The 13,306-nt window shown below is 44.3% G+C and overlaps 1 protein-coding gene across 1 annotated transcript in view; it reads right to left on the reverse strand.

Annotated features, from left to right (window-relative positions):
- The window catches only part of LOC115134470 (calcium-dependent secretion activator 2-like), a 178,825-nt gene that overhangs the window by 63,593 nt on the left and 101,926 nt on the right, over positions 1-13,306 (reverse strand). Inside the window, exons 12-13 of the mRNA XM_065022669.1 lie at positions 1,465-1,566; positions 118-181 (exon numbers count right to left, since the gene is read on the reverse strand). Of these exons, the coding sequence (XP_064878741.1) occupies positions 118-181; positions 1,465-1,566 (166 nt within the window). The remainder of the gene's footprint in view (positions 1-117; positions 182-1,464; positions 1,567-13,306) is intronic.

The raw sequence follows: 13,306 nt of genomic DNA on the forward strand, positions 1-13,306 counted from the left end.
TCCCAACACATTCTGGTCAACACAACTATCTGCAGTTTGAAGAATACAAAAACAATGTAAACTCAAAAGAATAACAACAGACTTAGACAGCAGACATAGCTTTCAAGCACAACATACCCTTTCTAGTAGGGAGAGTGTCGCTTTGAGGGCCCCGTCTGGTCGTCCAAAGGGGAAACAGTACCTGTAGATACAAGTGTGAGTGGACATCGCATCTACACCATTTTCAAGAAAGATACTGTGGAATGCTTGATGTTTGAAAGGACGCCAATGCACGACATTTCACCAATAATTTTTTTTTTTGACTATAGCCTACTGCATTCTTTGATTAGACAATGACCGGCACAAATATGTAGGTCAAATCTGTGGGTGATCAAAATCAAATAAAATTGTAATTGTCACATGCTTCGTAAACAACAAGTGTGAACTAACATTGAAATGCTAGTCCTTAACAAAGTAGTGGTCAGAAGTGGGAGGCAAATGCCCATGACCACACATGTATTGCCTGCATGGCTCTCGGAACTCTGGTGATCTTGATTTGTTCTGTAATAATGGACTGGAAACAAGCAAATAGATGCTGACCTACAGGGCAATCTCTCTCCCAAATGGATATATCATATTTTCAGTGGATTTGAGGTGGTCCCTGTCAAACATGTCCCTTCGGGCGTGGTGAGGAATTACCAAACAACTCTTATAGCCCTTAATCAACTTCGCTGTGGTCCCCCTTAATCCTGAACTATATGCACCCCATTCCTGTCTGCTGCATATTAGCATAATCCCAACATTGTCTAGGCTATTGTTAACTGCCATTAGCCTATCGTTGAGGAGTGTTGCTATTGACCCCCGCTGCGTTCAACAGCCCCCTACCAACTTATTGTCCCCATCTACCCTCTTTCCTCCTTGGGACCAGATGGAGGGCCCTTCACAGGCGTTGAACAAACCATCCTTCAAGGTCTGGATCTGTTTCCATGGTCCTGACAATAAGGCCATACAATGCAATAATGGTGAATGGCAGCTCACAGATAATAACAATAATAATAATTTGGTGGGTGCTGAAACTTTTCCTATTTCAAGTGTGTATTGATACGGGAATTGATCATGTTTTTTTTTTTTTTTTTGCATATCTCAACTCTCCTGAGACCACATCGGAGAATGGGGTCATGACTAGGGTCTGCCATTATCAACAGCGACCCTGGACCAATTAGGGTTAAGTGTCTTGCTCAAGGGCACATCAACAAATGTTGCACCTTGTCGGCTCTAGGATTTGAACTAGCGACCTTTCAGTTACTGGCCCAACGCTCTAACTGTTAGGCTTACTGTATATTGGACCAAAAATCCAATATACAGTATTTCACACGTGTTTAAATGTGTTGAAAGTTCTTATTATACTCAGTTACAAGTGCATTACTGACAAATATTATGACATACCATCGTGTGTAATCACGTCAATCGTAGAGGAAGTAGTACCTAAAATGGATGATCTGGTTGTCCAATAGACTCAGGAGACGGCCTCTTATGTCCTCAAACTGTTCTCTCTCTTCCTCAGTCACTGTGCTCATTCCATCCGGCCTAAAAAAAATACACATACAAATTCTTGATGATCATTTCATTAAAGGGGCAATCTGCAGTTCAAACAACAACAAAATACACCAACACTTTTTGGGGTAAATGGCTTAGGGATGGGGTTGGAGAAAACTAACCAATCTCAAATTCATAGACTGTGCTATGGATGCAAGGGCTGACCATAAATTAAATGGAAATTATACTTTTAACCATGTTTTGAAGCTATACAGGGTTTGTTTACAATGCTATTGTTTACAAACAATAGAATAAAACAAGCTTATATTTTGGGGTTCTGATGAGGTTAGACAGTTGAACTAAGCTCATGAGGCATGTATGAGTAATATTCAAGAATCAATGGCTGTATATCATTCATTTTAAAGTCTGAAAATTGATGTAGCAATTGCAGATTGCCCTTTTAAGGTTAGCAATGAACCCATTCCCTTCTTGCCTCTGTATGAATAGGCACTCTGGGGAAAGAGAAGAAAATGCATTCACTACCCAGACTGCTAACCTTGACTTCCAGGGCTATTTTCAGATGAACGAGATAGGCGCGTCCTCAAAACGACACTCACTTTCACCGGGAAGAGTGGGGGAGAGGTTGTCTGTGTTGTGCTTATAAAAGCCTATGCAGTGAGCTCCTGACCATGATGTATTAGCCTCTAGCAGGGGAGAATGACAGGCATCTGCAACAATATTCGTGACTTGAAGTTTGAAATGAAAACTAAGTCGAAACTGAGAAACTGAACTGTGAATTGCATATGAAGAATTTACTAATTGTTTGTGTGTTTTTTGTTGTTGTCTGTTTTTACTCCGCCAAGTGACTTCTAGAAAACAAAAACCTCTAAGATAATTCTAGAATAAATTAGTGTAAACCATCCCATCAAAAATGTGCCTGGTTTTAGAGTAAAAAAAATTCTCACATTTGAAATGTACAAAGGTAATTGGCTGTAATAAATGACTGTAAAAAAAAAAATCGCAAGAAATGTAGTGACAATACAGTTGAAGACGGACGTTTACAGGTTGGAGTCATTAAAACTTGTTTTTCAACCACTCCACAAATTTCTTGTTAACAAACTATAGTTTTGGTAAGTCAGTTAGGACATCTACTTTGTGCATGACACGAGTAATTTTTCCAACAATTGTTTACAAACAGATTATTTCACTTATAATTCACTGTATCACAATTCCAGTGGGTCAGAAGTTTACAAACACTAAATTGACTGTGCCTTTAAACAGCTTGGAAAATTCCAGAAAATGATGTCATGGCTTTAGAAGCTTCTGACATCATTTGAGTCAATTGGAGGTGTACCTATGGATGTATTTCAAGGCCTACCTTCAAACTCAGTGCCTTTTTGCTTGACATCATCGAAAAATCTAAAGAAATCATTATCTCTACTATTATTCTGATAGTTCACATTCTGAAAATAAAGTGGTGATCCTAACTGACCTAATAAATGTCAGGAATTGTGAAAAACAGAGTTTAAATGTATTTGGCTAAGGTGTATGTAAACTTCTGACTTCAACTGTAGACGCTTGCAGTCCCCATCTCCCTATTAACTCTTTATTTGAATACATTGCTTACAAATAATCCTGCTCCATGACCACTACCCTTGTGTACCGTCCTCCTAAAGCTAATTAATCATTCCTGTCTGAACAACTCACCATTGCTGGCTCCCTCCATAAACAGAAATGGTTCAGAACTCTGCAGCCCAACTCCTTACCTACACTAAGTCCTGGCAAAAAAAAAAATCACCCCATCTGCTGTGAACTCCACTGGCTCCCTGTCTCCCACCGTGTTATGACAAGATCCTCCTTCTGACCAACAAAGCTCTTCACCACCTTGTCCCCCTTTACCTCTCTGACCTTCTTCATCTACCAACCCATACGCTCACTCCGCTCCACCACAGCAGGCCACCTTGCCTTTCTCAGTTCCAAGCTCCAGCAACAGGGCCTTCTCCAGGTTTGCACCAAAGCGCTCTCTCTCTCTCTCTCTCTCTCTCTCTCTCTCTCTCTCTCTCTCTCTCTCTCTCTCTCTCTACAGCTTAGCATGGCGTTGTTGTTTTAATATCTGTTTTTTTGTTTAGTTTCTACAATTGTAAAGTGACTCTGGGTCAGTGAAAAGCACTATTTAAGTCCCATGTATTATTATTATTATGAACATAAGGCCTTCACTTCAACTCCTTTACGTTTAATTACCAAAAGGCCCTGGTCTACAATGAAAAGCAGCCCTCTCTTCACAACCACACTTGTAAGGACAACTTGTAAACCCTGTTGTTCCCTAAATCTGTCAATTCATTAACCCCCCCGGCTGCAACCCCCTTTAACAAGCACCAGCTAATCGCAAAGGAACACAAAAAGGATAGCGCTAGGAGGGGTGGGTGAGTGAGTGTGCTCACTCATGTGATGGCAAAGGACATTTTCTTTCATGTTGAGGTAAAAAGAAGGCAGTGGATTTCTTGTTCAGTTCCTCCCTCACACTCCAGCCCAAATGTCCAGCTGAAGATATAAGGGTCATGTTTTGCAGCTTCCCCATCTTCAGCCTTTGGCCATACACTAAGCCTCACACACTCGACCTTAGTCCCAGCCCAAGCCCATGGATCCTGAGAGCTGACCAGTTGCTGAATTTGAATTATACAAATATGATCACATTAACACAAGCAAAACACCAGATTGTAAGGTTGGTCAAAACTGACAGTTTTGTAGTATGGAGTCAGATAAGAAATAGACTCTCACTTCAGTTGTTCAGTCCTCTGATACATAACACCTCTATGTTGACATCCTTGTCACATTCAAAGTGTACCAGCATTCTAAGCCAGCGTTGTTTAACCAAAAATGGTTGGCAACAGGGTAAAATACCCTGATAGGCCATTCAAATATAAAGTATAGCCCCTGTGCTTGTAACTGGCTTTCCCATAATAGCTTTTCTCTGACTGCTATCAAATCCAATCAAACTTCCCGTCATGCTTGGCTGCACACGTCAGAGTTGGATGCAGTGCAACAGCTTGTCGAGGGCAGAGGCATTGTTGCTGCTAAATGAAGCGAGCGTGTTTGAGTGGAGGCTAAACGCTGACCCCCACTCACAAAGGGTTAACAGGCTCCAGGATGGGGCTGTAGGTTACTGTCAGGGTGTTTACAGTGGATATGGCTCATCTGTAAGTGTTGACTGTCATGTTCGAACACGCTCCAAACCTCAGGATCTCTGGGTTAATCACATCCGACGGAGTGGGCGTCATCTGACGGTGAGGTAGCGTCCATGCGTGGCAGGGCACTGTGTGTGTGTGTCTCCTCCCTTTAGCAGCGTGGGGAACGGGGATGGGTGACGGTTAGGAGACACGGAATGGGTGGCATGGGGGAGTCGGGGTTGCAGAAGTAAAAGCTCCTGTCACATTCTGAGCTCATGAGAGCCGGACATCTCTGAGAAGCGGGGGATAGGAAGTGACAGGTAAGAGAGAGGTGAGCAGGAGATGATGTGTCCACTGTCACTTTCCACACGGCTCATAACAGCTCACAGTGCTGCCCTTTGGCCCTCCTTGCCATGGACTCCTTTAGCCTTGCTCTGCTCCCAAACACACCTGTCTCCATGAAGATGGAAGCCAAACCTGCACGAACCCATGGCGGTGGCAAAGCTCAACGAGTCAATCAAAACCAGTGATCCACAAAAGTTGTTTCAAAGTTAGCAAGGACAACTTTTTTTCCAGAAATCACAAGCCACATTCACAACCATTGTACAGAGTGTGATTGTTAAAGACTTATATTATCTGGTAGACATGTAATTTTGTGCAACAGCCTCTAACCAATTAACTGAGAACCTAAAAATGACAGCTCTGATAAGGAAATATTACCCTCAAATCAACCAGTTCTTTGACAACTATTGGTCTCCAAGTGCATAGGCTAATCCCAAAATGCAGGGGTACGCGTACACACACACATCACAAAGAAAGGGCATGGGTTTTTGTACACAGTAGATCTGACAGATTTCATATAATTAATATATTTTTTAAATAAGGTACACATTCGCCAAGGTCCTTCCCCTTTGTTTAGAAACAGGACCAGCACTTTTGACAAGACAAGAAGATTGCTTAAGGCTGTTGCATAAAACTACCTCCATTCTCTCGGTCTGTGGCCTCATGCTACTCAATGCCTCCTCTCCAATCCGCACCCCCAGGCAACATCGAGAGTACTGAATAGGCATCAATTATTCAAATTAGGGCTCCAACTGACAAAAAGCCAGTTCCAGCAATCTCTCACGTTTATACGTGGTGATTACTTAGAGAGGCTAATCATTACTGTTCTAATTTGCTAAATTACTGAGCAAAGAGAGAAAGCACATATATTAGCATTTATCACAGGGGAAGTCAAGCAGGGGTTATTTGAGGTAAGTGGGTAACTATTAGCCGTAAGAGAACAGTAAGTAGGGAACAGAGTGGAGCTATTAAGCCGACAAGTGGCCAAGGTATACTGCTCATATCGGACTAAATACAATAAACTAATAACTTGTGCCTTTGAGAAAATTACCAATGGATACGTGTTAGTGTTAAACATCCTGAAAATATGATTATATTTGATTATAACTATTTGTTGGATGTGAAACATTTTCTGGATGCAAAGACCTTAGATATTTAGTTCAATCTAAATGATAAAACTCAACCATATATGGTTTAAGAAATTGTGAGTAGAAATGAATCATGATCAACAACAAAAAAGAGAGAAAACAAGTAGGGAGAAAAGGGAACAATTATCGTTACCTATTAAAAGCTGATGCAGAACCTATAATTATTTTCTAATCATATTATGCTCTGATGCAGAGTTGAAAGCTAAGTAGTAATTTGTGAGAGTCTCTGTACACGTTCTCCCTCCTTCTCAAATAATTGAGAAAAGTGGCCCAACATAGCCACTGCAAAGAAGAAGCCAAACAGGGTGGTTACTATTATGGTACTGTCAAGTCCCTTTGCAAGACTCGTCTTTACAAATCACTAAAGCCACCAGTTTTTATTTGACTTATTTTAGCCAGGACACAAATAAAATACTTGATTTCTGAGAGGAGAAATCCTGAAATAATAGGTATACACGCTTTTCTATATGTGCATGGCAGCCTATGCATGGAGAGAAAAAAGGTATTTGTCGCATGTGCAGAATATACAACAGGTGTAGACTTTACCGTGAAATGCTTACTTACTTACGAGCCCTTTCCCAACAACGCAAAGTCAAAACGTAAGAACCTTTTCAAATAAAAATAGATAACAAAAATGAGACCATATACAAGGACACCCGGTACTGAGTCAAAGTTTACATACACTTAGGTTGGAATCATTAAAACTCGTTTTACAACCACTCACAAATGTCTTGTTAACAAACTATAGTTTTGGTAAGTCAGTTAGGACATCTACTTTGTGCATGACACAAGTAATTTTTCCAACAATTGTTTACAAACAGATTATTTCACATATACTTCTGTATCACAATTCCAGTGGGTCAGAAGTTTACATACACTAAGTTGACTGTGCCTTTAAACAGCTTGGAAAATTCCAGAAAATTATGTAATGGCGTTAGAAGCTTCTGATGGCTAATTTACATAATTTGAGTCAATTGGAGGTGTACCTGTGGATGTATTTCAAGGTCTATCTTCAAACTCAGTGCCTCTTTGCTTGACATCATTGGGAAATCTAAAGAAATCAACCAAGACCTCATACAAAAAATTGTAGACCTCCATAAGTCTGGTTCATCCTTGGGAGCAATTTCCAAACACCTGAAGGTACAACGTTCATTTGTAAAAACAATAGTACGCAAGTATAAACACCATGGGACCACGCAGCCATCATACCGCACAGGAAGGAGACACTTTCTGTCTACTTGAGATGAACGTACTTTGGTGCGAAAAGTGCAAATCTACCCCAGAACAACAGCAAAGGACCTTGTGAAGATGCTGGAGAAAACAGGTACAAAAGTATCTATATCCACAATAAAACGAGTCCTATATCGACATAACCTGAAAGGCCGCTCAACAAGGAAGAAGCCACTGCTCCAAAACTGCCATAAAAAGCCAGACTACGGTTTGCAACTGCACATGGGGACAAAGATCACACTTTTTGAAGAAATGTGACCATCGTTATATAATGACCATCATTATGTTTGGAGGAAAAAGGAGGAGGCTTGCAAGCTAAAGAACACCATCCCAACCGTGAATCACGGGGGTGGCATAATCATGTTGTGGGGGTGCTTTGCTGCAGGAGGGACTGGTGCACTTCACAAAATAGATGGCATCATGAGAATGGGAAATTATGTGGATATATTGAAGCAACATCTCAAGACATCAGTCGGGAAGTTAAAGCTTGGTCGCAAATGGGTCTTCCAAACGGACATTGACCCAAAGCATACTTCAAAGTTTAGGCAAAATTGCTTAAGGACAACAAAGTCAAGGTATTGCAGTGGCCATCACAAAGCCGTGACTTCAATCCTATAGAAAATTTGTGGGCAGAACTGAAAAAGCGTGTACAAGCAAGGAGGCCTACAAATCTGACTCAGTTACACCAGCTCGGTAAGGAGGAATGGGCAAAAAATCCCCCAATTTATTGTGGGAAGCTTGTGGAAGGCTACCCGAAACGTTTGACCAAAGCTAAACAGTTTAAAGGCAATACTACCAAATACTAATTGAGTGTATGTAAACTTCTGACCCACTGGGAATGTGATGAAAGAAATAAAAGCTGAAATAAATCATTCTCTCTACTATTATTCTGACATTTCACATTCTTAAAATAAAATGGTGATCCTAACTGACCTAAGACAGGGAATTTTTACTAGGATTAAATGTCAGGAATTGTGAAAAACTGAGTTTAAATGTATTTGGCTAAGGTGTATGTAAACGTCTGACTTCAACTGTAAGTGTGAAATGCCTTTGTTCGTCATTTATCTCGGTGGGAACCAAGTCTTCTCTGAAAGTTGTTGGCCTTCCGGCTGTATGGCTCTGATTGTCCGAAAGGGGTCTGCCTTTCCCTTCTTCTGTTGTTGTTCACTCTGGAAGATAACCAGCCATGCCGACGATTCCCATTGGTGATGAGCGTAGTAGGATAGTCTCACTTAGATTCGCTTTTCTCAATATGTGACTTAAGACAGCTAATCAGCTATACCAGTGATTGTCTGAAGTGAGCTTCTCACCTCTTCCTCCTCTTGTTGGTATTCAGGATTCGGACCAGGATGGACATTTTTTAAATTTTTTTATTTCACCTTTATTTAACCAGGTAGGCTAGTTGAGAACAAGTTCTCATTTGCAACTGCGACCTGGCCAAGATAAAGCATAGCAGTGTGAGCAGACAACACAGAGTTACACATGGAGTAAACAATTAACAAGTCAATAACACAAAAGGAAGAAAAAAAGGGGAGTCTATATACATTGTGTGCAAAAGGCATGAGGTAGGCGAATAATTACAATTTTGCAGATTAACACTGGAGTGATAAATGATCAGATGGTCATGTACAGGTAGAGATACTTCCGGGTTGGAGCGAGCGGTCGCATCCGCACTTCGGTCCGCAGGTAGTATAACTTTTCATTACATTTCATTATAGTACAACGGTTTGATTTGTCTAATCTTAGCAATTTCTTCTTAGCTAGCTACATAGCTGTCTTTGTATCAAAGATAATTGCGTAATTATCGTATTTCGTCGTCCTAACGTAGTCTACACTGCTATCTGCCCAGCAGCTAGCCAGCTAGCAAACGTCCACCGTCTACCGAATAGCAGCACTGTAGAAACTATTTCACTCAACTGAACGACTTGATTAGTGTAGTGTTAGCTAGCTACATAGTTGTCTTTGCTGTCTTCGTATCCAAGATAATTGTGTAGTTTAGAGTGTGTAGTCTTAGAGTGATTATCTTAATTTAGCAAGGTTAGCTAGCCAGCTATTTGTCATCCTTAACGTAGGAGACACTGCTAGCTAGCCAACAGCTAGCCAACGTCTTCCGAATAGAACTTCCGCACTCAACAACCCGGTCGCATTCCGCTTCGCTCCACAGGTAGTATCACATTTTCATTTCATTTCATTACAGTACAACGGTTTGATTTGTTTGATCGTAGCTAGCTACATAGCCGTCTTTGTATCAAAGATAATTGTGTAGTCTAGAGCGATTGCCAGCTAGCCTACAAAGTCAACAACGCAGCCACTGCCAGCTAGCCTACTTCAGCAGTACTGTATCATTTTAATCATTTTAGTCAATAAGATTCTTGCTACGTAAGCTTAACTTTCTGAACATTCGAGACGTGTAGTCCACTTGTCATTCCAATCTCCTTTGCATTAGCGTAGCCTCTTCTGTAGCCTGTCAACTATGTGTCTGTCTATCCCTGTTCTCTCCTCTCTGCACAGACCATACAAACGCTCCACACCGCGTGGCCGCGGCCACCCTAATCTGGTGGTCCCAGCGTGCACGACCCACGTGGAGTTCCAGGTCTCCGGTAGCCTCTGGAACTGCCAATCTGCGGCCAACAAGGCAGAGTTCATCTCAGCCTATGCCTCCCTCCAGTCCCTCGACTTCCTGGCACTGACGGAAACATGGATCACCACAGATAACACTGCTACTCCTACTGCTCTCTCTTCGTCCGCCCACGTGTTCTCGCACACCCCGAGAGCTTCTGGTCAGCGGGGTGGTGGCACCGGGATCCTCATCTCTCCCAAGTGGTCATTCTCTCTTTCTCCCCTTACCCATCTGTCTATCGCCTCCTTTGAATTCCATGCTGTCACAGTTACCAGCCCTTTCAAGCTTAACATCCTTATCATTTATCGCCCTCCAGGTTCCTCGGAGAGTTCATCAATGAGCTTGATGCCTTGATAAGCTCCTTTCCTGAGGACGGCTCACCTCTCACAGTTCTGGGCGACTTTAACCTCCCACGTCTACCTTTGACTCATTCCTCTCTGCCTCCTTCTTTCCACTCCTCTCCTCTTTTGACCTCACCCTCTCACCTTCCCCCTACTCACAAGGCAGGCAATACGCTCGACCTCATCTTTACTAGATGCTGTTCTTCCACTAACCTCATTACAACTCCCCTCCAAGTCTCCGACCACTACCTTGTATCCTTTTCCCTCTCGCTCTCATCCAACACTTCCCACACTGCCCCTACTCGGACGGTATCGCGCCCTCCCAACCTTCGCTCTCTCTCCCCCGCTACTCTCTCCTCTTCCATCCTATCATCTCTTCCCTCTGCTCAAACCTTCTCCAACCTATCTCCTGATTCTGCCTCCTCAACCCTCCTCTCCTCCCTTTCTGCATCCTTTGACTCTCTATGTCCCCTATCCTCCAGGCCGGCTCGGTCCTCCCCTCCCGCTCCGTGGCTCGACGACTCATTGCGAGCTCACAGAACAGGGCTCCGCGCAGCCGAGCGGAAATGGAGGAAAACTCGCCTCCCTGCGGACCTGGCATCCTTTCACTCCCTCCTCTCTACATTTTCCTCTTCTGTCTCTGCTGCTAAAGCCACTTTCTACCACTCTAAATTCCAAGCATCTGCCTCTAACCCTAGGAAGCTCTTTGCCACCTTCTCCTCCCTCCTGAATCCTCCTCCCCCTCCCCCTCCTCCCTCTCTGCAGATGACTTCGTCAACCATTTTGAAAAGAAGGTCGACGACATCCGATCCTCGTTTGCTAAGTCAAACGACACCGCTGGTTCTGCTTACACTGCGCTACCCTGTGCTCTGACCTTTTTCTCCCCTCTCTCTCCAGATGAAATCTCGCGTCTTGTGACGGCCGGCCGCCCAACAACCTGCCCGCTTGACCCTATCCCCTCCTCTCTTCTCCAGACCATTTCGGAGACCTTCTCCCTTACCTCACCTCGCTCATCAACTCATCCCTGACCGCTGGCTACGTCCCTTCCGTCTTCAAGAGAGCGAGAGTTGCACCCCTTCTGAAAAACCTACACTCGATCCCTCCGATGTCAACAACTACAGACCAGTATCCCTTCTTTCTTTTCTCTCCAAAACTCTTGAACGTGCCGTCCTTGGCCAGCTCTCCCGCTATCTCGCTCAGAATGACCTTCTTGATCCAAATCAGTCAGGTTTCAAGACTAGTCATTCAACTGAGACTGCTCTTCTCTGTATCACGGAGGCGCTCCGCACTGCTAAAGCTAACTCTCTCTCCTCTGCTCTCATCCTTCTAGACCTATCGGCTGCCTTCGATACTGTGAACCATCAGATCCTCCTCTCCACCCTCTCCGAGTTGGGCATCTCCGCGCGGCCCACTCTTGGATTGCGTCCTACCTGACAGGTCGCTCCTACCAGGTGGCGTGGCGAGAATCTGTCTCCTCACCACGTGCTCTCACCACTGGTGTCCCCCAGGGCTCTGTTCTAGGCCCTCTCCTATTCTCGCTATACACCAAGTCACTTGGCTCTGTCATAACCTCACATGGTCTCTCCTATCATTGCTATGCAGACGACACACAATTAATCTTCTCCTTTCCCCCTTCTGATGACCAGGTGGCGAATCGCATCTCTGCATGTCTGGCAGACATATCAGTGTGGATGACGGATCACCACCTCAAGCTGAACCTCGGCAAGACGGAGCTGCTCTTCCTCCCGGGAAGGACTGCCCGTTCCATGATCTCGCCATCACGGTTGACAACTCCATCGTGTCCTCCTCCCAGAGCGCTAAGAACCTTGGCGTGATCCTGGACAACACCCTGTCGTTCTCAACTAACATCAAGGCGGTGGCCCGTTCCTGTAGGTTCATGCTCTACAACATCCGCAGAGTACGACCCTGCCTCACACAGGAAGCGGCGCAGGTCCTAATCCAGGCACTTGTCATCTCCCGTCTGGATTACTGCAACTCGCTGTTGGCTGGGCTCCCTGCCTGTGCCATTAAACCCCTACAACTCATCCAGAACGCCGCAGCCCGTCTGGTGTTCAACCTTCCCGAGTTCTCTCACGTCACCCCGCTCCTCCGCTCTCTCCACTGGCTTCCAGTTGAAGCTCGCATCCGCTACAAGACCATGGTGCTTGCCTACGGAGCTGTGAGGGGAACGGCACCTCAGTACCTCCAGGCTCTGATCAGGCCCTACACCCAAACAAGGGCACTGCGTTCATCCACCTCTGGCCTGCTCGCCTCCCTACCACTGAGGAAGTACAGTTCCCGCTCAGCCCAGTCAAAACTGTTCGCTGCTCTGGCCCCCCAATGGTGGAACAAACTCCCTCACGACGCCAGGACAGCGGAGTCAATCACCACCTTCCGGAGACACCTGAAACCCCACCTCTTTAAGGAATACCTAGGATAGGATAAAGTAATCCTTCTCACCCCCCCTTAAAAGATTTAGATGCACTATTGTAAAGAAGCTGTTCCACTGGATGTCATAAGGTGAATGCACCAATTTGTAAGTCGCTCTGGATAAGAGCGTCTGCTAAGTGACTTAAATGTAAATGTAGAGATATTGGTGTGCAAAAGAGCAGAAAAGTAAATAAATAAAAACAGTATGGGGATGAGGTAGGTAAAAATGGGTGGGCTATTTGCCGATAGACTATGTACAGCTGCAGCGATCGGTTAGCTGCTCAGATAGCAGATGTTTGAAGTTGGTGAGGGAGATAAAAGTCTCCAACTTCAGCGATTTTTGCAATTCGTTCCAGTCACAGGCAGCAGAGAACTGGAACGAAAGGCGGCCAAATGAGGTGTTGGCTTTAGGGATGATCAGTGAGATACACCTGCTGGAGCGCGTGCTACGGATGGGTGTTGCCATCGTGACCAGTGAACTGAGATAAGGCGGAGTTTTACCTAGCATGGACT

Source organism: Oncorhynchus nerka, linkage group LG9a (assembly GCF_034236695.1).
Source record: "Oncorhynchus nerka isolate Pitt River linkage group LG9a, Oner_Uvic_2.0, whole genome shotgun sequence".
Lineage (NCBI taxonomy): Eukaryota > Metazoa > Chordata > Actinopteri > Salmoniformes > Salmonidae > Oncorhynchus > Oncorhynchus nerka.